The sequence below is a fragment of the Haemaphysalis longicornis genome, unplaced genomic scaffold (assembly GCF_048455015.1).
Source record: "Haemaphysalis longicornis isolate Haplotype H1 unplaced genomic scaffold, Haemaphysalis longicornis Haplotype H1 scaffold_2, whole genome shotgun sequence".
Taxonomy (NCBI): Eukaryota; Metazoa; Arthropoda; class Arachnida; order Ixodida; family Ixodidae; genus Haemaphysalis; species Haemaphysalis longicornis.
Window position 1 is genome coordinate 154,432,887 of NW_027526295.1, and position 24,448 is coordinate 154,457,334.

The window sequence follows — 24,448 nt, forward strand, 5'->3', positions numbered from 1 at the left end:
TGCGTCGCCTCTTTCCTTCCGTTTTTGTCGTTTCTCGTGCGCCAGCACGAATGCCCCCGGCTGTTCCTGGGCACACGATTTATTTTATTATTATTATTATTATTATTATTATTATTATTATTATTATTATTATTATTATTATTATTATTATTATTATTATTATTATTATTATTATTATTCCGTAACTTCAACATAAGCTATACTTTCGTTTTTTTCCCCTTTGTATTTTGTATTTTTTTTGTATTTGAGAGATGTGTACATTATGTTTCGTGTGTTTCTGTTTCCGTGCGCCAGCACAAAGGCCCCCCCCGGCTGTTCCTGGGCACGCAAATAAATGATTGATTGATTGATTGATTGATTGATTGATTGATTGATTTTTATTATTATTATTGTTGTTGTTGCTGTTGTTGTTAATATTAACGTGTAAAAAAATAAGTATTATCTCCTTACCTTGAGGCGCACTTCAAGCCTCTTAGAAATGAAAACTAGTTCTACACGGAGTCGCACTCGACCGTTAATGAACCCACGAAGCGGAAGATGGTGGGCGATATGTCGGTTGATGCCTACGAGGACATTCGATGCCTACAAACTGTGTCGGGAGTCGGAAGGCTTGACGGGAGAGGTGTGAGCCTGAGATTAGAAGGGAGACGACGGCTCCCAGTCGTCACGCTAATGTCGATACTGAGGGGGGGAGGAGGGGTAGTTTTCGAGCTTAAAATAGGGTGCAGGTTTCTTCCCATCCCTCGTGTCAAGGGTTCGACCGTCTAAGGACTCTCCCCTCTCCACCTCCCAGCCAGCCCTGACAGCGACCGTCAGGAGGCCCGTGTCCGGCCGGTCGGCCAGGTGCAGCGACGTTGGCCACGAGCGCGTTGTTAACACCCTTCCGCGGCGCGCGCGTCGGGCCGGCCGGCCGGCCGGCGCGGGAGCGCACGTCCACCACCGCCAGCGTCCGGAGGAGAGGATACCGCCAGGGGGGTGCGGCTGAGCGGCGGCCGGCGGCCGAGTGGAAGGGAGCGTGGCGGCGTCGGCCGGCGGCGGCGGCAGTGGCGTGGGCTGTCAACAAGTGCTGCCCTCGGCGGCTGCGGGACCCAGTCGTCGTCGGAGCTCGAGCATGGCCGGTGGCGCTCTCCAGGCGGTCCTCGCCGCCGCGCTGCTCCTGGCCGGCTGCGGGGGACGCTGCACCGCGGGCGCCGGCGACCGCGGATTGGCCGGGGGCGACCAGCGACAGATCAAGCTGGACGCCGTCCGACACCAGATCCTCTCCAAGCTGAGCCTGCGAGAGAGGCCGCCGCAGCGCCGGGAGCCCGCGTCGCCGCTCGCCCGAGAACTGGCCCTCGAGGCCCTCAGGCGCGTGCACCTGCTGCCCGAACCGCGCGCCCTGGAGGACCAAGGGGCGCCCGACCCGAGGCAGGCACAGGACGATGACTACTACGGACGCACGGCCGAGATCATCGCCTTCGCCGAACCCGGTGAGCGTTTTTCCTTCTTGTTGCTTCCCCTCGCCGGCTTCCGAAACTCGCTCTCCAGGTGCGCTCATCTCCCGCAAAGCTCTACCGGCCCGGGGTCGAAGACGATCGTCGCAAAGGTGTCGAACGGCCTCGCAAGGCGGGTGGTGAACTCCTCCGGAAGAGCGGAATGTCCACATCTCGGAAGCTCTTTCGCGCGCCGGCGCAAGGAGACCCACTATAAAAACACGTGCGTCAAAGTTTGCGGTGCGGCCGCGCCTGCAATGCGCTCGCCCGGGCAGAAACCGTCCCGCATCAGGAATGTGCGAAGGACTTGACGCGCGCTGTGCTGACAGCGAATCTAATCTAATCTTATATAATCTAATCTAATCTAATCTAATCTCGTCGAATCGAATCGAATTTATTCTAATTTAGTTCGACTAAATTGAAGTTTTAGTCGCTTCACTTTATCTGACACGTTTATTTTAGATATGGCTTGCTTGGGTAAAAGTAGAATAAAAAATAACGCCACTTTGGCTGAAATCAGCTCTCAAATTACAGCCCAGCTACTTTTACGCGAACGGGACAACTACGTCGGGCGTTTTTCTTTCTTTTCGAGCATTTAAATTTACAGAGCCGAGGTATACAATTTTGACGTCGGTATGCAAACAGTCCGCCTGGATTACGGCTCCGCCGCAGGGCACAGCGGCATAGAGTGTTTCAATGACGTAATCCATGGTGTCAGCTTTTCTCTCTTCCGCATGGTGGGCGCCACACTGGTCTACTGAAAACGCGAAATCTATTCCGTGCACAGAGAAAACGTAAAGTGTCAAGATTGCATAAAACGAAAGTTAAGATATCACAGTTCGTTTTCCTCCCTGTGAATGTGTAGCTGTTGCGTGTGATTGTTTGCTGTCTGTCAGTGCACAGATTCGAGCTCAAGAACTGAATATGCATATGCATGCGCTGATAACCGCATTATTTTCCCCCATAAGGTCGTATGTTAATATATTGTTTCGATAGTCGTAATAAACGTTCTGGAAACCGCGTTTGGCTTTTTACCTACTTCTGATAAAGTTCACCTAATTACTTGCAAATTTATCGCTGCTGTGATGCCCGCAAAAGTATACATTTTCAAGCACTTAATGCAGTCAGCATTTTTGGTCCAAATTTTATAGTGACTATTTGGCGAACGTTGGGAATGAAATCAAAGCGACAGTAAATACCGGACGTGTTGAACAATTAACTGATGAAAACGTTTACGGTACTCTATCATCAAAGGGAAGGCTGGTTGGTTGACTTTTATTCGGCGCATTATATATGAACTTGGTTAAGACGAACAACACTTTCGCTTTCTTGTAACGTCCGCAATACAATAAACCTCCGCTTAAATTAAGGCGAATTTCTAATAATACGAAGAAATTTTCATGGTCCCTTCGAGTTCGTCTTAATGGGGGTCTACTACTGCTACTACTACCACTACTACTACCACTACTACTACTACTACACACACACACACACATTTATATATATATATATATATATATATATATATATATATATATATATATAGTCTAAAAACAAAAAAAACGCAAAGAGCGCGAGCAATTAAGGTAAGTAGAGACAGAGACGCACGAGAAAAAAAGATGACAAAATAAGTTTACTAACGGTTCAGGAAAAGGCCTTCCTTTCACTAAAAAATAAAAGTTTACTGACGTTTCAGGAAGAGGACTTTCTTTGCGTGTGCGTGCGTGCGTGCGTGCGTGCGCGCGCGCGCGCGTGTGTGTGTGTGTGTGTGTGTGTGTGTGTGTGTGTGTGTGTGTGTGTGTGTGTGTGTGTGTGTGTGTGTGTGTGTCTAATGATATCGAGTTATCGTAATCTCTTTCCGCTCCCTTAGGCCTCCTAGCAATGCGAGTACCTATACCGGGACGAGACCGAAATTGTTCCGAAGTGACCGTGTCCCGCCGCGACGTCTTATTTATTCATTTATACATTTTGTAAGGGAGATAGTCGACGTTTCGGTAGCCGACTGGGGGTCGTTTATTGACGTACGCGGTTGGAACGTAGAAACGACGAGCAGAGGGTCCGAGCGAGCTCAACAAGAGGCTGCCACAGAAAGAGCGCGTACTCTTCTTCCACATGCGGCGTCAGGTGCACATCCACATGGGGTGATTTGTCCGCCTTGGCTGATGCACACTATCTGCATGTACAGTGCGTTACACACGTTCAACATTCGTACACCAACTTATTTATTTATTTATTTATTTATTTATTTATTTATTTATTTATTTATTTATTTATTTATTTATTTATTTATTTATTTATTTATTTATTTATTTCTCCTCGTGACTTCCACCTGAGTCTGTTCTTCAATCTACGCAGCTGTTTTCTTATCCCCAAGCGTGACTTCTAGCATTCTTCTTTCCATAGCCCGTTGGGCCGATCTAAGTTTCCTTTCAAGTTACTTAGTGAGGCCTTTGTCGTGCAGTGGACACTACCAGGCCGATGATGATAATTAATAATTCATTCGTCCATTTATTCGTTCATTTATTCAGTAGCACAATCTACAGTCGAGATAAGGGGGCGAAGCAGAAAGGAAGAGAACTTGAGCTACAAAGAACATGAGGGAATTCTGAGCCGTATTTTTTTAAAGGTACTCCAGATAGAGCAACCAAGCGGAATAAAATTAAAGCACATTGCCTACAAATGTACACATAACTGAACGCTATAGGCAACTGTGAACACTGAGCAAAGAGCCAGAAAGGATAGGCCGAGGGTTTGATAAGAAGAGGGGGGGGGGGGGGTTAACGGCGTCTGCTTGAAGCACTGGCATAACCGGTTTTACATGTCTTTCGTTCTACATAGCGAGGAAGGTGAACGGGCGGGTAACGTGATCTATTCTTCAAGCATGCGAGGAAAGTTTGGAGCTCGTACATGTCAATCCGGGCGGAAAATGTGGTTAGAGGCCGGTCGTAAGAGTGACGAGCTTTCCTGGCTTCGTAAATGGGCTTAACTATGGAGACTTCGATCTATGCTTCAGAGTCGGACAATTTAGGTGCAGTAGGTGGATGGCCGAACCGGAAAGCGTGTTCTTCAAATGAGGATTTAAACGACGAGGCAAAAAAAAAATAATAAAAGGGGGGGGGGGGGGGTCAGGGAGGAAACTCGACATTACCAGGGCCCATCTCGAAATACCATGCTTGTGACCGCTGCTGTTCGTAGGAAGTTGTCGTTTTTTTTTTCTTTTTGTGGTTTTTCGGACGACGTTGTGGACGCTGTGCCGGACGCAGCGAACGGTAATCGTGGCATCACCATATCACCTGAGTTTAATGTTGGTTGCGCAATAGGAAACTATGCGGAGCTGTCGTAGTGTTCGAGGTTGCAAGCCGCGAATATGCTGCCATATTGCTTTATTTTTTTTATTGCTCTTAAAATGACGTTGGGAATTTCCTACCATATTATAAGCTACCGCAATTTTTTTTAAACCCAACATTTGGGCCAGTATCGCGAGAAATACCGAATACCGTGTCTTCGTTGTTGCAATCTCAATGTTGTATTGCATTTGCCTTTTTATGCTTGTATAATCCGAGCCTTAAATAAAGAAGACGCCTTCTGTAAAGAAGTAAATAGTAAAAGTCGGCTTAATGACAATGGTTTCACATAACGCTTTTTTAAAACATATTAGAAAAATCGGCGGCAGAATGTGTTTCTGATGATTACCTTTAAATGCAAAACATTGTTTCGGGGGGCAAACTACAGCTAGGATTACTTGAAATAACTACGACTTCTAATTATTTAAAATTACTCCAGCTTACTTAGAATTCCGTGGAAATTGACTGTAAATACTTCAGATACTATAAATTTCTAAAATTACTAATTACTTCAAGTTACCTTAGACTTTCTGGAAATATGCTATACTTGAATTTTTAGGGATCTCTTGGAGTTTCCCGTACCTTAGTTGAAATTACCTTAGATTGGTCGTAATTACTTGCAATACAACGGATCTTACTTTTAATTACTGGGAATTGCTTGAGATCATTTGAATTGTGCTTCGAAATATTTAGATTTATTTGTAATTACTTGAGTACAAATTATTGTCTCTAATTTCTTTGGATTACTTGGAATTATTTGAATTTTTTTAAATGTCTTAGTCTCAAACACTTTCGAGATTTACTTTCGAGACTTACTTTGAATTTATCTGATTTACTTGTAATTACTTGAGTACTGGGAACTGCCTGAAACATCTCTGAAATAATTAAAATTACTTAAATTTTTTAAATGTACTTTAAACAACTGTGACTTACTGAGAATTATTTGATCTTACTTGCAACTTTCTCTGCATGAACTGCATTGATCTACTTGCAATTACTCACTACTTGGAACTGATTGGAATTACTTCATCACAATGTTTAATTATTTCGAATTACTCGAAATTACGTCCTGCGGTTAGTGAGGAGGCGGTCGTGATCACGTTTATGACGATGCCTGAGCGTGCCCGCGTGTGTGTGTATGAGTGTGTGTCTTTGCGTGTATCTCTTCCGGTCTGTATCATCCAGCAACTCACACACGAGCGAAACAAACAAAACGTAACGAAGCTTCCGCTGTTTTACTTCAGAGGAAATCAAGTTCTTGCTGTACGTGTGGGTGCGGTGATGATTGACTCAGACCGCTTAAAAAAGCGCCGCGTTTCAAGACAGATGGTCGGCCCACCGCCTTTTTCGGGCTTTCACCCCATTCATGCGGTGTTGCACATGGCAGCCCAAGGGACGCTGAAGGCGTGCCGCTGCTCCTATTACGACATCGTCAGCTATTATTCCCCCGTCCGGCAACTTGATCGTCCGAAAGACGCTCTCCCCCACGTGTTCTTTTTTTTTTTGTCGTTTCGGCACAAAATTTGCGAGAAAAGCAAAATGACGGCGGAGGAAAGGTATAAATGCAGCGGTTAGCTTCCACAAAATTTTGCCGGCAAGACAAAACAATTTGAATGTGTGCGAAAAATTTGACGGTGCGAATTAAACGATTGCTAACCTCTCCTGAGCGCACCAACACAGCGTGTTTCCGCTCCGGATCACGCGTCTCGTTACGCTGACGGAGTGCAAGCGGTCGTAACCGCAGCCTTATATGCCACGCACGCTGCGTGCGCGGAGACTGACGTGTCCTCGTCAATGCCGTTCACTACCGTTCGCCCCCCATTGCGCGGCCTGGTGAAACGGGGAGCGAGAACGAAAAAGAAGCGAGAGTCCGGGAGTACGGGGGCAGGGCGATTCAAAACGAGCCTGTCGCGTCTTATCATATCGAATGGTGTAAGCTACTCCACGCGTGCGAGCCACGGCGCTTGAGCGTGTTAAAGTTACCCGATCGCGAGGAGCGGCTGGCGGCGTAGGAAAGCGTGCTGTTTGTATGTACTCACGCGTGTGTTTTGCCGCAGCGTTACGAGAGACGAGCGCGCGCGCGCGGCCGGCGTAGCACGCCCGCATTCGACCGCCAACGTGGGCGTACGCTTCTGTGTTACGGCGAGGCCAGAGCCAACGGAGCAGCAGTTGAACTGCTTCACGGGAAATGCGGCGATTAAAAGTGTTTCAGAAGTAAATTATTGTCTGGGTTTATTTATTTATTGGCGCAGTCAAGCGATTTATTAATAATGCATTCATAGCTTCACGCACTTATACCCACGTCACTAAATTAGATATTCTCTGTTCTGAATGCGATACAACGAACGTACTACTGCGCCCCCCCTCCCCACCCTCCCTATCCACCGGCAAAAAACGCGCGTGCCTGAGTTGGCCTCACCGAACACTGCGTAGATTCCTTCAAATGCGAGCAATAAAAAATATCCTTGGGCTCTTGAGTCTTCTTACATGCTTTGAAGGTGGTAGCCTAACGGTTATCAGATTTCTTTCCTGCTATATCTCACTGGAACATCTTTTTTAGCTTTCGTATCTTCTTCTCTTTAAAAAACGAGGCGGAATCACTCCGAATATCAACTGGCCACAATAAGCTTTAACGCTTCCCCAAAGTCAGAGCGCTCCTCCGCGTTCACCTGTTATACTCACCTGCCGTCGCATTCACCTCTCATGTGGCAGACACTAGGATTATTCGTGACCCCCCCTCAGGCACGGTGCCAAGTTTGCTCCGTGGCAAAGCTCTTGAATCCCGCTTGCGACCACAAAAAAAAAAAAAAAACAGACTTAAGAGTGGAGGGAGAGGGGTGCACACCTATACAGCTGAAACCCTATTTTGTGAAACCTTGTTCCGCCAAACAGGCCGGCATTGAAAAGTTCTCGTTTTACCAGTTTTTTTTTTCGCAATTTCACTGTGAACTTCACTACAACGCAATCTAACCGCACAGATTCTAGCGGAGTGCTGCTGCTGCTGCAGCTTTGCTGTGTCTGTGTGCGTGCGTATGTGTGGATGCGTGCGTGTGTGTGTGTCCCTTTTACATGTACGTCACACCATTGTCTTCTGTACAGTCGCGTTAAGTGTTTCGTGTTTCTATCTACTTTGCACGAATGTTTAACTCATTTTTTTCCCTTTGTGTTTTATATATGATCCTTGTTAACATCCCTATGTGTTGTATATATGTACCATGTCAACCTTCTCTCCGATCCCCCTATTCCTGTGTACTCTTTCCTCCCTATCCCACCTCCCCTACACTAGCAGGTGTTTCTGTGTCCGCCCCTACCCTGCTCGTGGACTGTCCTCGCTTCTTTGATCCGTAAATACATACATACATACATACATACATACATACATACATACATGCATACATACACACATGCATACATACATATCCATGCATGCATACATACATACATACATACATGCATACACACACATACATACATACATACACGCATACATACATACATACATACATACATACACGCATAGATACATACATGCATACATACATACATACATACCTACATACATACATACATACATACATACATACATACATACATACACTCATACACTCATACATACATACATACATACATACATACATACATACATACATACATACATACATACATACATACATACATACATACATACATACATACATATATACATACATACTTACATACATGGATATAATACGGGGGTTACATGTAGGGTTAAACAAATCGTAGCGGGTTGTTTTGTTAGACAAATTCTTAGAAGTTGTACCTCCTTGGTTTTACGATAGTTGTCAATTCTCGTATGCTGTGAACATTTGAGACTATTGTGTTTACCGGAATTTAAGAAATTATCGATTCCACAAAATATTTTGTTGTTTGATTCAGCTACTGAAAACAGGCTCCTGCTACGCTGGAAGGAGATCCCTAGTTAAAAAAGTTTTTCCACTACCGCGGTTCTTATCGGAAACTTAAAAAAACTCACAAAATCGTTGTGTTGTAGCCTTCGATAGTCTCAAGCTTAACCCAGCGACTGAGAATAATCAGTTCTCTGGCGCTTTGTTGCCTCAAATCGTTTATAATTAAATTTCGTGGCTTAACGTCGGTATTACAGCGCGCCATTCATCGCAACAGACGCTGGGGTTTGAAAAAAAGTTACAAGTCTCATAAGCCCGTGCGAGAGTTTTTTTCTCTTTCGCCTCGCATTCGTAAAATGCCCAAAAGCAAACGCCTTTTCCCAAAAAAGAAAAGAAAAGCCCAGGTCCGACAAACTGTAACATATAAATAAGCAAATTTACACCAAAACCTATCCTAAAAACCTAAATAAATTGTGTCTGCCAAAGGCATCAAATGCGAACTGAATTTTCACTTCGTACGCACTTAATAGTGCCAATGATATAGCGACGGTGATAGTTGAGCGCGTTTGCTTTGTGGAGCATTACCCAGCGAATTAGTGGCGCAAGGTTCGCTACGGCAACTATGTGGGCAGATGAACTAGTTTCTTCGTGTAGTATTTTATTTATTTATTTATTTATTTATTTAGTTTTTTATTTTCAGTGCTCTACGCCCTTACGGAATTTGAAAACGTCCGAGTACAAGAGCAAATAGTTCACGCAAACGCCACCTTGAGATTCACCTTACAAGATTCAGACGAACTGTTGCATGCATGGAATACGCAAGAGTGCAAGCTAGCCCACTCTAACAACTGTCTTGACATAGAATGAGTGCTCAAAGACGTCAATTTTGTACACATAAGGCGTTATAGTAAACGTGTGATTAATACGCGTTGAAAGCCTTCTAGGAGACTGTGAAAGCAACTCGGAATTCGAGTTCCGCTTATTTTTGTAAGGTTAATACAAAAATGTAAAGCTTAAGCGCGGTTTTCTTGCGGATAGCCAAGGTAGTCGGATCTGCCTTGGCAAGCATGGAGGTTACCGAGTGCCTTTGACGTAACCAGAAAAAAAAATAATTTTAGAGCCGTTCCTTGAACTCGTTTTAATTTAATTTTCTGCATTGTTAATTGGGGAACCGAAATATACTAACGTTTTAATAATTTGGCCTGGTAATGCCTTTAATATCTGAAGCATTATCTCGTTATTTACGTCGTAACAACCGAAGCTTGCGCTTCGTTCATCCACATGCGTTTTCGACATGCTAATTCCAGTTGAGGTTCACCAACGATGTTACGCCACGCCCCGGTATCTCTGTAATTTGTAGAACGCTTACGTACAATTTATTTAAAGGATGCATCAATAGAATTTTTTCATTCGTGCCCGCCCTACCTACATATTTATCAAAATTAGTTTGCATATATGACAGTTCTCACACGAGTTATAAATTTGGCATACTCATTTTCCTCGCGATCAGGATCGCTCTTAACGCTGAATAACAAGAAATATAGTAACATCAACCAAAAAGACGTAAAACAGTTGTATTATCATTAAAGTGCAGTCGAAACAAAACTGGTCCCGGAACCGACCCCTAGGGTACATCTAAACATAGAAGAAGCAAAGAGGGGCCTTTGCCATTCATTCCAACAAATTGCTGTATGTTACGCAAGTGAGCCGTAATGTACTCTTTGTTCTTGCCTTCCCTCCCTCCCTCCCCATTTTATTTTTGGTTAGCAGTTTCTGGCTGGCGCTAGAAACACTTATTTGACTTTGCAGCACAGCACTGGACTGCATTCCCTATTCTCGCAATCTCTGCGACCCTAATTTGTCCCTACTCTTCCTTTGCGATTTCCCCATTTTCTTGCCTCGTCTTTAACATCTGTTGTGTACCCGCAAACATTCCTTCGGCCTACTCTACAAGAGCGTTTCGGGGCCTCTTATTTGTGGTGCAGGAATGAATGGCGCGTTATCTCCTTCCGGTACACATCTTGTTCTTTTTGCTTTTCGCGCAGCGTTCAAATAATCAGTAGGAGTGTGCGTTAAACAATGTGCTCGAATCAGTGGCAAGCCTCTAACGTTTTACCGATATTACGCAACTACGATATGGCCGGTAAAGGAGGCACATTTGGCGCCGTCACGACATGCCCCGCAGCGCAAGAAAATCTGCCTTTTGTTATATGCTGATAAAATCATCTGCACGCTAAGGAGAGAAAAGAAAAGTGGGCGTAAGTACTCTAGTGGCATTGCAGACGTTGAAAAGCATAGGGCACATTAGAGAAAACTCAAATCAATACCAAATAGGTCCTCGTGGAGAGTTTTCCAACTCGCGGGCTTGGGATTAAGCAACTCGGTCGATATGCAGGCTGCCAGTTGAACACAGACTGCGGCTCGTGGAGGACTGTGCACAAATAACGTTTCGTGCAAGCGAAATGTAGGGCGCCGAGACGGCGCGATGGGTTCCTGTGACCAGTCACTGGAGCTGACCTAGCACCTGTCTGTCCTGTAAATAATAATAAAAAAAAAACACCTCAGCGTTTAACGCTAGCCGGCAGACAGCACGTGCCTCTCAGGGAAACTTGAACAGGGGGGAAAAATGTGAGCTGACTCCGTCACTATCGCGCGCTCGTTTTTGCCTTAGCTTTACTTTTGAAACATACAAAAAAAATACGCGGTGTTTATATAAAGGAGACGAAACTTTAAAAGCTGAAAATATATATAAAGTATATAAAGTACTGATAAATATATAAAGTACTATATAAAGTACTGATAAATCTTTCGCGACGATTAACTAAATGTGGTGCGTCTTTAACAACAAAGTTTAATTAAAGGAAATAAACCAGTCCAATTCGATAATTTATCTGTTACACCGACTCTCTTTATTTCTCGGCTACTGAACAGATCGAAAGAATAAAAAGAGAAGTCTCTCTCTTTCACTTTCCCTTTTGTCTTTTTGCCTCTCTTTTATTATCTCTACTCCACTCAAAGTCGTCTCCAAAGAAATTAAAAAAAAAATCGGACACCTCACCTACACCGGGCCTTCGTATGCATTTCGCCGCATAGCAGGCGAAGTTCGGCTTATAAATTTTATTTAACTTTATGGAATTCTCATGTGCAGTGTAAATGACCAGGCTCAAACTCTTGCTGTCGAGATAACACTTGCCGATATTTTAATGGGTAGCATTCTATGCGAGTATCCCCACAGCCAGGACTGTGTCACACCCTGCATGCATTCGCACAAAAATGCACAATTGGGGTAAGAAGTACCGTAAAGTTTCGTAAGAAGGCCCACCCAAACTACGTAGATATCAATTGAAAAATACGTAATGGGCGAACTTTCGGGTCAGATGCGAAAAACTACAAAAAGGGGCCGCACCGCCAGCCAAAACTGCGGTTAAATCAAGTAAAAAAGGCGGACAGGTTGTGTCCGTTTTGTTCAAATTCTAGACACCGGCGGTGTTCGCGGGCGCGGGAGGGATCTATCTCCCTGGACTTTCGAAGGCGTCGAAGATATACTCGGGTACGACTTAAGAACGGCAACGGAAGTTGCCGCTGTGTCTTATCACCGCAGCCGGGTGTTGCTTTGCGCGGCACAAGCACTGCGTTAGTGGGAGTATTTTGAACGTGGAACAAGCCGTTGCCGTGATTTTACCGTTGCCGTTGCCGTGAAATTACCTGCGAAAAGGCAGACGATATCACGCATTCATAGCAATCTCCTTTCAGAAAGCGCGCGCCCGTTGACACCCGGGTCCGCCGCTTAGGCGGAGTGATACCGCACATAAGCTATGGCTGTTCTTAACTTCTTGTTCCCGAGTATAGCGTGATTTTTTGGGGTGGGCGATCGTTGGGATCCTGTAGTACCTTGAATATTTTACCCCTAAAAGGAGGGGGGGAAGGGGGGGTGGTGGCGGAAAGGACGTTCTCTCGGAACTTTACGGTAGCGAATTTAATTGTTATAATAGTGTAAATAGACATGACTGTTCGGAAATAATTTTCAAAAACCAACAAATAAGAAAAATAGAAAGAATACAAATTTTCCCGAAATGATGGGACGAAATCAAAAATATGCATTCATACATCCCCTCCGAAAGCTGAATACTATATGTAAAAAGACCGTGATAGAAGGCTCGAAGTGGTAATAAAAAATAGCTAAAATGAGCAAACCGTGTAACACCCTGGATTTCATCAACAATGCATAACTGGTGGAAGTAACACGTTTAGGCGTTATAATAGCGTAAATAGAGATAATTTGTGAAACTGAATTTCGAAAGAAGCCCACAAAATAAGAAAAACGTTAAAAATAAATATTTTGGCAAACATGAGCTAACGATCTAAGAAATATTCATGTATGCATCTTATACATGCCTAAAAAACGAAGACTAAACCAAGGGGGCTCAGAAAAGAACGCTAGAAATACGAATAAATAATAGCGAAAACGATTCAAATCTGCACTGCGCCTAGCATCTGCGGAAAAATACATAACTGGCGAAGTAATGGCATTTAATTTATATAATGCTATATATTTACATAATTCTCGAAAAAAAAAGAGAAAACGTAAATACAATAAAATAACCCAACGTCTTTAATAACCCAACGTCCTGGCTATAAAAAAAAAATCACAATCTAGACAAGCGAAATAAGAATGCTACGCATTACTAGAAAGTTTTCTGGATTTACGCAGATCTCTTTTTATAAAGCCATTCCATGACCATGACAATACGCCGAGCTGATACACTGGTTAACCTACCTGCCTTGACATTATTTCCTCCTTTCTGCCCGTAAGCCCTTCGTCAGAAAGGACGTCGAAATAGTGTGCGATAGCGGCAGTTACCGTGAAAACAAATTGCTCCAGCAAACTTCACGACGAGTGATAGTGTAACGTCGCTGAGATTTTGCATGAACATGGTGCGGGAAAAGTTGCCATCGATGTAGTCGGGACAAGCGGATGTGCCGTAATCATAGTTTACGTCGTACAGAGCTGTGCCAAAACGTATTGTGCTTAATTGTCTCTGTGCACCACAATTCTGCAACCATAAGAGAAAATGGGTTATGTAAGCGGGTGAGCGCACAAAGGCTTGTTTCCGAACAAAGATGTAAGCGAAGCAGGCAAAAAAGTATGAGACAAGCTTTAAACAAATTGTGCAAAAATAAGCTAAGCACTGTCTGTCGACATGAGGCAATGGTAACAATTACAGAGTTCATTCCCACATAACAATCTAGCTCGCTCTCATTTCGTAACCTTGTAATTTCGCAAGTAACCGGGGTCATATTTGATTGCTTGCCTTTCCTGGTAAACTTATAATTTGTGCCCTGTTGTTCTGTTAGGCTACCTTTTTCTTGCGAAGAAACCAAAACCCCGCTGCCGTAAGACGACGACGATAATGACGAGAGTGATGATGGTTATGTAAATGGCGGTGACCCACTTTTAGCCGTGACTTTTTTTTTTACGTCAGGCAAAACAAGTGACAAATCAATTAATTTGAATCTGTCTCTGGCATTTCGCTAGGCGCGCGCCGCGGAATAAAAACAAGAAACCATTTCGCAGTTGTAGCTCATAGGGCCGTGTTTAAATTAAACTGTTATGGAATTGGACTGTACACTGGCATTGTGTTATTAAGGGGCTAGCGTTTTGATGAAAATGGAAAATCAAACGGCGCGAACATGGTGGCTGTGCTTGTACCATAAACGGGAACAGCGCGCACCCACTTAGGGGGATTGCTCGAAGTGGGACTAATGTGCTGTGACAAACAGATTGACCAATAAAAGAGAAAAAAGAAGCAAGAGAAGGAGGAAAAAAAAATGAGAACCGGAGAAAAATACCTTGAAAAAAAAAAACAGCTGCGACGGTAATCATGTAATCATAAAGCGGGAACAGTGCGAAAGGAATGATACGGGTTTTAAAACACTGTAACAGAATGTGGAAGTCTGATTCACTGATCGATTCAGAACACCGACATGACGTCCTTGACTGATGCGACTGCGTGGCTGCCTCGAACGTTTATTCTAGTATTCCTTTAAGTAGATCCTTTGCGCCGCTTCTGATCTTTTGCTATTCCCCTTTGCCCATGCGTATACATGGGGGGAAGAATGTGATGCGTAGATGGCGTTGCTCTAATTGTGCAATTGGTCACTATCACACGTACAAGCACCATTTATAACCCCCAGAAATAAAAGCTGCGCGTTCAGATGCGTTTTTACTGGCATGCACTTCTTGAGCCGCAAAATATGCTTGGTTAAGTTAAAAAAAAAAACAAATACACAGAAGCGAGGCCGCTTGGTTAATGCTGCACTAACTGTTTGAGCACTAAGGAGGGTTGTTACTACCAGCTTTTTATTGCGGTCGCAAAGGTCAAAGAAACGCGCCGCAGCCCCATATCACCGCTTAGCTTGCCCTGATCGCCTATCAGATCTACGCCGATGCAGGGATTGGAATACACCATGCCAACGCTCATAACCAGGAAGCGAAGCCATTGCTTTTAGAACAGACGTGTAGTCTGACCAGCTGACAGCTCACCCAATGCACTACAAATAGGCGCCATTCTTCTACAACGGGCATCCCTACCATCATGTCCTGAAAAAAAAAAAAAAAAAAAAAACACCAAAAGTTTGTACCGGTTACGGACGGTTTCGAAACAGTACAACTGCTAGACAGGCATCCGAACATACGTAACTTCTCCTAGCGGCAATCAGATGCCAGCTCGACTATCTAATAACCAGTAACCCCACGCCAACCCGCATGAAGTGAAGTGCAGGTCACGAAGACGACCCTTACAGCGGCCCTGCCTGGACCCTGCGCCCTTGTTTCTTCCGTTTAGACTTGACTGGTCATTACAGACCGCGCTATCATACCAGACCCTCTGATTCCGGGTCGTTGAACGCTGCGTTCGCGGAACGATTCGCCGCAACATATTGAGGTGGAGAAGCAAAGTAAAAACAACAAAACACTAGGGAAATCAGGAGAGCACATATAGGAACCAATTAAAAGTAAAAAAGGCCGTGATGACGCGGTGGCACTCTGCATGACCTTCCGATTGATTTGTTCATTTCGATTCGTTCATGCATTTGTTGAGTGTGGTGGCGAGAGAAGGCATTGTAACCACCGAAGAAAAATAATTAACGACGGGAAAATAATAACGTTAGGGGCCTCGTCCGTAAGCTCGGGGGGGGGGGGGGAGGGGGGGGAGGGGGGGGAGGGGGGGGGAGGGGGGGAGGGGGGGGGGGACTGCCTACCTATACCACAGTGGTTCAAGAAACAACCCAATTTGGACGGAATGTGAGTTGCACAACCCTCCTCCTCCCCATCATGTCGAACCATCATGTCGAAAAAGGGGCCAAACCCACTGACCTACGGTGCTTTGCGTGTGCGTGCGTGCGTGCGTGCGTGCATTCGCGCGTTCCGAGTTCGTTCAGCAAGTAGCAAATCGCTGATAACTAGAGAAATCTTCGTTTAAATCAAATTTCACTTCAAATTAGCCCCATTTGTTTCACCATAACCATCAAAAGTTTCCAATTATCCTCAATTTCACCTTGGGTAATTACAATTTAGGTAAGTTAGGCTAATTAAACGTACAGTACCTTAAATTGCATTTAGCGAGCTTCGCTGCAAGTTGAAAGCACTGCTAAGAATAATTTTGATACCCAGGTGGTCAAAATTAATCCGGATCCCTCTACTACGGCGCGCATCATCGCCTGTGTAGCGTAGGCGCGTTAAAGCTCATAATCAGTCACATCGGTCTTCTCTCAAGAATCTGCTTGCGCAGTGCCTGGAAAGGTCGCCGATGCAAGTCCGCATGAAACGTCATCCCCTTTGACTCAGTGGACCCGCCCCGATTTACGGAATAAGCGTTCACTAACTTCCTTTTAGTTACATTATTTCAATGCTTTAAATACATGTTCCCAAAATTTATCATCGAAAATCTCGTACGCTATCTGGACATGCGTGTGTTCTGTCCGCCAGCGCTTGGGCTTGGACGTTTCGTCTCAGCCTATCGAACCCACGGTACCCGGTAAAATAGGCGGGGTTGTTACTGCTGTGTTTGAAGTCCACGCGACCGCGGCAGCTAGTCATTGTTTCGGACGTTGGGAGAAAGGCACATCTTTGATTTACTTCAGGACTGCATCACGTTCCTTAGAGAAAATCAGCCAGTCCGTGATAAGAGTTGGGATTTCTGACGTCCTTGAAACATGAAGGAAGTGTGCTGGCAGCAGTGAACAGCATTGCGTTTTCTTTTATCAATGTGTAGCATCCCTTTCCGAGTTCCCACAGCCAGGGCCGTGTAACGCCCTGCATTTCCACAAAAATGCAGATATCGCGGCAGTTCCAAGTTTAAACGTTATAATAGCGTAAATGGGGACAATTGGTCGAACAAAATTTTGAAAAAATAAAAAAAAGAAAAACTACATGAAAAATTAGGGAAAATAGAAAACATATAATGCCATGCATTTCCACAATAATGCAGATTTCGCGGAAGTTCTAACTGCGGTCGTTATAGTAGCCCAAATGGAGATAATTGGTCTAACAGAATTTCGAGAAACTAAAAAAACGTAAACACAAAAAATACGGAAAATGGCGAACCGTGCAACGCCCTTCATTTACAAAGATGCAGATTTGGCGCAAGAAACACGTGTAATCGTTATAACAGCCAAAATGAAGATAATTGGGCGCACGGGATCTAGAAAAACCCAGAAATTTGGCTGTAAGGAACCGAAACTCAAGACAAGCGGCATAAGAATGCCACGCATTGTTAGACAATTCGAATTTCTGCAGATTTTTCCTCTAGACGATGCTCCTGTGATGCTTCGGAAATCTCCTCTTATGTCTGTCATAAGACAAAAACATAAACGACAATGAAGCTACAAAATCAGTGGCATCCGGTAGCTGTTGAATGATGAGCTTTGTGGTCTTAATGGTACAAGGAGTGTGTAGTTGGAAGGCGTAAGGGCGGCGATTTCGCGATGCCTTCTGATGGGCCGATGCCCCGCTCGGTAATTAGTGTTCCAACTTCGTCAGTCGTCGTGCTACTTCGGCCACGACGATTCGATGTTCTACAGTACGGGCGCTCCAACGTCAGTGCGAAATGCCCCTCCGTGTGAAATCAAACGTGAAACGTACATTCCTTGCCATGGTGAACCACCACTGATTCGCTAACTGAATAAAATTTACTGATGACGAGCCGTGCGTGCTCGTGTTAGGGGCACCGGTTCTGTTGGAAGCCTTCTTTAGTCTGGAAGGCCCAGGCCCTCGCTGGCTGCTCTTGATATAAGTTGGTACTGGTCGAAAAGGTCTGAGCTGGTCATGTGGGCCACGCACCGCTTTTGGATGCGGTTGAGGCTTGCGGAAAGACTAGTGGTTTGTGAGCACTCTGATACATGTGGTATATGGGCTGGGCTGGACACGGTATTTGCAGGTAATGGGACAGAGCGTGGGGTAGTTGGTGTGTAGTACAGTTCCACGAGCATATCAGCTTGTCTGTGGCGCAGTTCACCACTCTAAAAAAGCTGAAAGCATGCCCCTGTTGTCTCATCCCCAAATCGGGCCACCAAAGTGATTTCGCAAAGGACCACTTCGCATGGTCTAATTCCAGCGCCCTTTTGCATCGGAAATACGCATTTCACGAGTGCGTCCGCTGCCGAGGCGTCGTCCTGAAGAAAGCGGCGGAAGTGCCCTTGCTGGTATGCACCCAGCAGCTTGTCGTGAGCGAGGCACCCTCTCGTACCTGGATACGTGCAGCGATTCGTTCATCCGCTCGACCGTGTTGTTGTCGAGGAATGGAAAGGTATGTTGCTTCGAATGATTCCCTTTGAATTTTCGAGTGTTCCGTCGCCCGGAGGGACTATTAGGCTCGCACGAGCATGTAGGCTTGCGGACGTTTCCTTGGGGATCTTCGGTCGCGTTCGACGGTTGGAGCTTCTGTTTGGCGGCATGTCACTGGCGGTGCACGGAACGTGACCGATATCAGCCGAACATCGATTATCGCAGAGTTCTTTATCTTTTTTTCGTAGGACTACGCCTCCGGAGCATCGACTATATGCCCCAGTAGCGGGGTGAGGCTACACGCGGGCTTCTCGACTGCGGCCATGGCCGTGCGCTTACGCGGTTTCCTATGCGGATAATGACTTCGGTCGCTTCCGACAATGCAGGAGGCAGGCAGGCTTGACTCGGAGGAAGGGCGCCATGCATAGCTGGCCACCCTTTTGTCCGGGTTTTCGAGTTTTGCAAACCAAGCAGAACCGCCTTTTGGTGATTATCTGATAATCACCACGAGATGACGGAGCAGGCGCTATCCATGTTGGGCAGAACGGTGGCATTGTGGTGGTCGGAAGGTGTCATGAGCAGAGTGCGTTACTACGGTGTCACCTCGGCACCTTTCCAGGGGCGAAACCAGGGTTAACTTAGTGCACGCCGTGTGGCAGGCGAACGTGGCGTTACGTGAGTAGAGCAGCCTCAATCCGGGGAAGCTGATTCGTGAAGTGTGGTCAGCATGCCTGGAGAAGTAATCGGCGCCAAACAACGAAAAAAGAAAAGCGGAGAAAGAGTCGCAAGCACGATATAGCAGTAAAGGAGTATAATCATCGCTAGGCGTTCGCTGGTAAAGGATGTAAGCCGACTTAAGTGCCGGAGAACATATTTTATTTCGTTCGCAACGGACGCACAAACCTTGCTCGCCTAGCATGTGTGATTTCATCACCCCGATTACCCATTTTGCAATGCCCCTAAAAAATAGAACAAAACGATCGAAAGTTCGTACATGCCAAAAACACCCCGAAGCTTTCTAGAGGTTAATGAGAAAACCTAACAACCAGTTGCGCATTGTGGTCCAGTTTTCACATTAGGAGAAGTTCGTTTCAACTTCCGGTTGCATCTGTGTGTAGTTCTATAGTGTTCGGGCGATGCACGCAAACGTTTTGATGCTCGGTAAATAAGCACCACTTGATGGGCGTTGCGAGGGTGCATGAACCAGAAGCTGGAGTGCTTGTTTTAGGATAAAAAGTGTAACGCAACACCTTTTGCACCACGGTACAAAAGAAATATAGCCGCGTGCATCAGTTTACTGATTTTAGGATTACCAATATCTACAAATTCATCTTTATCCTTGCAGCCTATCGATTGCTTTGCGTGACTGATTTTAGGATTACCAATATCTGCAAATTCATCTTTATCCTTGCAGCCTATCGATTGCTTTGCGTGAGTGTATAATTTTTAAAATATTTTGGGGTTTAACGCACCGAATCTAAACCTGGGCCGTAAGGCGGGGCGTAGTAGAGGGTTTCAGATTAATACAGACAGCTCCGGAATCTTGACATGCGGGTCGCTTTTCGCCTCCATCTGAAAAGCTACCTCCGCGACGGGGATCGAACACGCGTCCTTGGGCTTAGCAGCACAACAACTTTACCTCTGAGCCACCGCGGCGGGTGTGCGTGGTTATTTAAATCATTATTTACGAAAAGAACTCAGGTATTGCACCCGGTGGCCATGCGTGAGATAAACTTCCTGAAGCTGCAGCGCTAGTGGCTCCTAAACTTTTGCTCACTACTGCACACTAAATCCTGCCAGAATAAGCTTTTACAACCGCCTTACAGTAGGAAAGCGGGTCAGCAGCGTATACAAGAGCCGAGGAGAGGGGCTGAACGTATGCAGCAGACCCCGGTTTGCTCTCTCAGCGAGGGCCGGCCTCTGCTTGCCCAGCGCTGCATTGCCGGAACTCCTTTCTCTGTACAGCGGCACATGCACTTTCCGCGGCGGGGAAAGTTTCCCTCGGCGAGCCGCCGGCCCGGGCCCGGTCTGGGGTCTGAACGTCCGTCGCCCCCCACTCTCCTCGCAATCGAACGCACCCCTCTCTCCTCCTCCTACCCGGTCTCCTCCTCTCTCCCTTCCGCTCGCGCCTCTCCTCGAGGCCACTCCGGGCGTCCTTTCGCGGTCCCGACTTGGCGAAAAGGAGGAGGAAGGAGCGTTATCGGGGGAGAAGGTAAAACGGCGGCGGCGCGCGAGGAAGAACTCAAAACGCGACCCGGGCTCTATCGATTCCCGGCGGCGGAACGCCGCACTCGCGCTCCCTCCCTCCCGTACGCACACACACACGCACTGGAGAGAACTTAGTTTGCCCCCGTCACCGGCTCCTCCGAGGACGATCCGTGCTAGCAGTAACCGACGCGCAAAGCAACTCCGGCAGACGCATGTAGTGTGTCTCACCGGGCAGTGCGCGAGTATATTAACAGTGGAGTTGTTTAAGCTTGAGCTTGGTCCGGTGGCGTTAGCAACAAAAAAAAAACAAGAAAAGAACTCTGCCGCCTGTAAAGGGTGCACCACCGCAGATAGGGTATTTTGACAGTGAAGCCGGCTTTCGCGCCTTCTGGAGTGTGGGCAAAAGGGGCATATGCGTGTGCGCACCCCTTACTGCACCATTTTAAAGGTGACAGTCTTTCTTGAGGTACTAAAACGCAAAAAATTGGTTCAGCTTGCATTAGTGTTGCAAGGCTGGAGAAACAGTGGAGTTGGAGGTCGACCTAGCTTCTTCCCTTCTGGGATCTACAGTCAGTGTGAGGGACCGACCGGAACGGCCTTGTAAAATCCGGCAAAACTTGTCCACACCCCTCAACAGTCAGCCTAGCCTACCGAGGACATCACAAAACATGGCAAAACTTAGAAAAACCGGAAGAAGCAAGGTCGAGCCCGAGCTCCGCTGTTTCTTCACCCTTGCACCGCTAGTGAAACCTGCGCGTATTTGTTTTTGCTACGCAGCTGTTGAAGGATGTCGGTTAAACGCGAACATAGGTCGTTTTGTTAAAATTGAAGCTTATGGAGGACCTAAACAACAACAACAAAAAAAAGCACGACCAACAAGCATAGCCAAGTGCATTATTATTTAACCGAAAACTTCGGCCTGTTTCTTGGCGTTAGTGCAATGTTCGTGCACTGCGTGATCAGCGTATGTGGGGATGACATCATATACGAATTACTTTGTCGTCATTGCGCGCATTACATAACGCCCCACTGTTTACGTCACTGCGCCTGTTTTCGTTTCACAGTGACGTTTACGCGTGTACTTTGCTTGTTTCAATGTTTCTTAGGCCACAAGCTCCGCTATAGTTCCGCACCCACCGCTGTCTCACTGCGCGGCGTTGACCTTACGGCCGGTGATGTCACCGAAAGTGACACCATTTTTTTTGGTCCAGTCATTTTTAGATGTAACCTCACCTTTGGCAGTGCTGGCGCGCTTACGCACCGTTAGAGATTTGCATCAACCTCCCTTGCCCGTTAGGGGAAGTTCGAGCCAGTGACCTCCTAGTGTTGTTGCAGGGACCAGATTTTTTATCTTGTGCAGTTATAAATAAGGCCACATGCTGGAGAGGTTTTTTTCGGTTGCGGACACACGGATAGGAACGCGTAGGCGTCATCATCATTTGCGTCAGTGGACAATACCAGCTTTGATTTTAAGTCGGCTTCAGCATAGGCGTGCACACGGGAGGGACCAAGGGGCCATGGCCCCCTGACTACTAGGGAAGGGCGCAAAATTTTTGATGACATTAAAAAAAAAACATAGCTTTAGTTATGTTTCTTCCAGCGCCCCCGGGGTGGGGTTCGATTCAACCCTATCTCAACGTGCCTGTCTCAGTATCCTATTCTCCAAACAACCGGTTATTTCCACGGTCTTCAAACATGTTCGCAAATTTTTTCCTCGAACGCTGGTTTCTGTGCAGCAGAAACGAGGGAGGGTTCGACTTCTTCTACCGCGAAGGGTAACGAAGGAGCAGACCCCGGCCTGAAGGGGTGTAGACAATGCCTGCACCCCGGTAAAAAAATAAAAAACAACTCCTTTTAAACCGAAACTTTTTACCTCTACCCCCAACCAAGGGTTCTGTCGCGACCATTTGTGTCAACAGAAAACTCCCGCGAACAAATAAAAGAAGTTACTGGCACAGCCAGGAATTGAACCTGGAACGAATGGAGAAACGGAGCGAGTGCACTTTCTCATACCGATTGATCTACGAGCAGCCCACGCGGAGACAGGGAGGCAGACAGTGCACTCATCGAGCACATCTGCGGGTTTACCCCCTGCGTTCTCGCTCAATGCCGCGTGATAGCGACCCGCGACCTCTCGCGCCACTGTGCGCTCCGCCCACGGCGCATGTAGCGGCCATGTGCCGCGTCTTAAAAATTAAAAGAAGCTCACACCAACGAATGGAAACTCACTTCTCCTCCGTCTCTGTCGCCGATTCCGTCGCCTCCGTCGGCGGCGGCAACAACACAGAAGTGAGATCGTCTAACACCGAGTTTTAGCTTCCTTTAATTTTATAAAAAAAAGAGTCTTCATTCATGTGCTTCACCAATACAACTCATCCGACCACCGTTCATGAATCATGCACTGATTTAACCTTAGCAAAGAATATAACTTTGAAGTAATAAAGGGTGTGGTTAAGTGCATTTCACTCGTCTCTGGTTTCACTCTTTGTAGAGCCACGTGTGTGAATTCAAGTGAAGACGCATGGGCAATCGTTGTGGGTGTTGTTTACAATTTCGGTTTTCAATATACCTTCACAGGGTGTATTCGCATTTCTTTTTTCTTTTTGACATGATTTCTCTGTTTTGTGAAACACGTTTCTGTGTAAACGTGTATCCAAGGAAGGGGCTGCACGTGATGGCTGGCTGTGTGGACGCTGCTTGGGCTTATCTGGAAACAGGAGTTACATACCTTTGCCTATCAATCAGCGGACATAAGAGCGGACCCCTGCTCTTCAGAGGATAGCGTTTTCAATTACTGTCACCTAAGTCTCAACAAGGACAGAATGTTCAGATATCCGGTGGCACACTTCTTGTCATGGTTTCAAAGACCGTAGGCATTCGTCGCAGCACATTCTATTTCCAACATCTGTCTCAAGAATTTGCAATATTTACGATGAATATTAATCAAGTGCCTTATCCTTCCTTGGAAAACAGCGCTGTGATATTAAACATTTTTTTTTAAATGTACAGACACAAATACATGGGTATGCAACAACAAGTAAAACGCAGTAGGTTGGAACCCCGTGATTGGATAAAGCGAAGAGAGAAAGAGGGAGATTTGCAGGGAGGAGGATATATTTTTATTGCACAGGCTGCACTGCAAGACTTAGCGCCGTATTCTGAGTCCCCCCTCCACTCCATTCGCTCCCTCCACTCTTCTGGGGGGGATGATTTCGCAGTGCTTATGCATGGGCAAATCGAGTTCAAGGATCTCCTCGACTGGAGGCTCGAGTGGAGGAAGGTTTCAGAATACCAGGGTAAGTGTAGGTGTAAACTTAGTGCATACTTAACGTATACTTAGTGTAGGCTGCTGTGCCATTTTCAAGAGGGGTACGGTGAAGATGTTTCACAGCACCCCCCCCCCCCCCTAAAAACAAGTGAAAGAACGGCCAGAAAAGCGCAAACAATAACTGAGCACATATATAAATAAATACAAATATTATTTTATTTATTTAATTTATTAAATCCTCTGTGAACCAGCACTGATAAAATACTTCAATCAAACGTGCACTGATACAACGGCTTCAGTAAAACGCCGTACAATCACAAATTTATTCTACCCGCCGCGGTGGCTCGTTGGCTGAGGCGTTGCGCTACTGAGCAGAAGGTGGCGGGTTCGATCCCCGGCCACGGCGACCCCTTTTCTGATGGAGGCGAAAAGCAATAACTCCCGTGTATGGCGCACGTTAAAGATCGCCAGGTGGTCAAAACTAA

General features: G+C 46.0%; 1 protein-coding gene across 1 annotated transcript in view; it reads left to right on the forward strand.

Moving 5' to 3' along the window:
- Positions 1-1,108: 1,108 nt before the first annotated feature.
- Actbeta (inhibin subunit beta) overlaps positions 1,109-24,448 on the forward strand; it is a 196,736-nt gene continuing 173,396 nt past the window's right edge. The window contains exon 1 of the mRNA XM_077698466.1: positions 1,109-1,469. Coding sequence (XP_077554592.1) covers positions 1,112-1,469 — 358 coding nt within the window. The 5' untranslated portion in view covers positions 1,109-1,111. The remainder of the gene's footprint in view (positions 1,470-24,448) is intronic.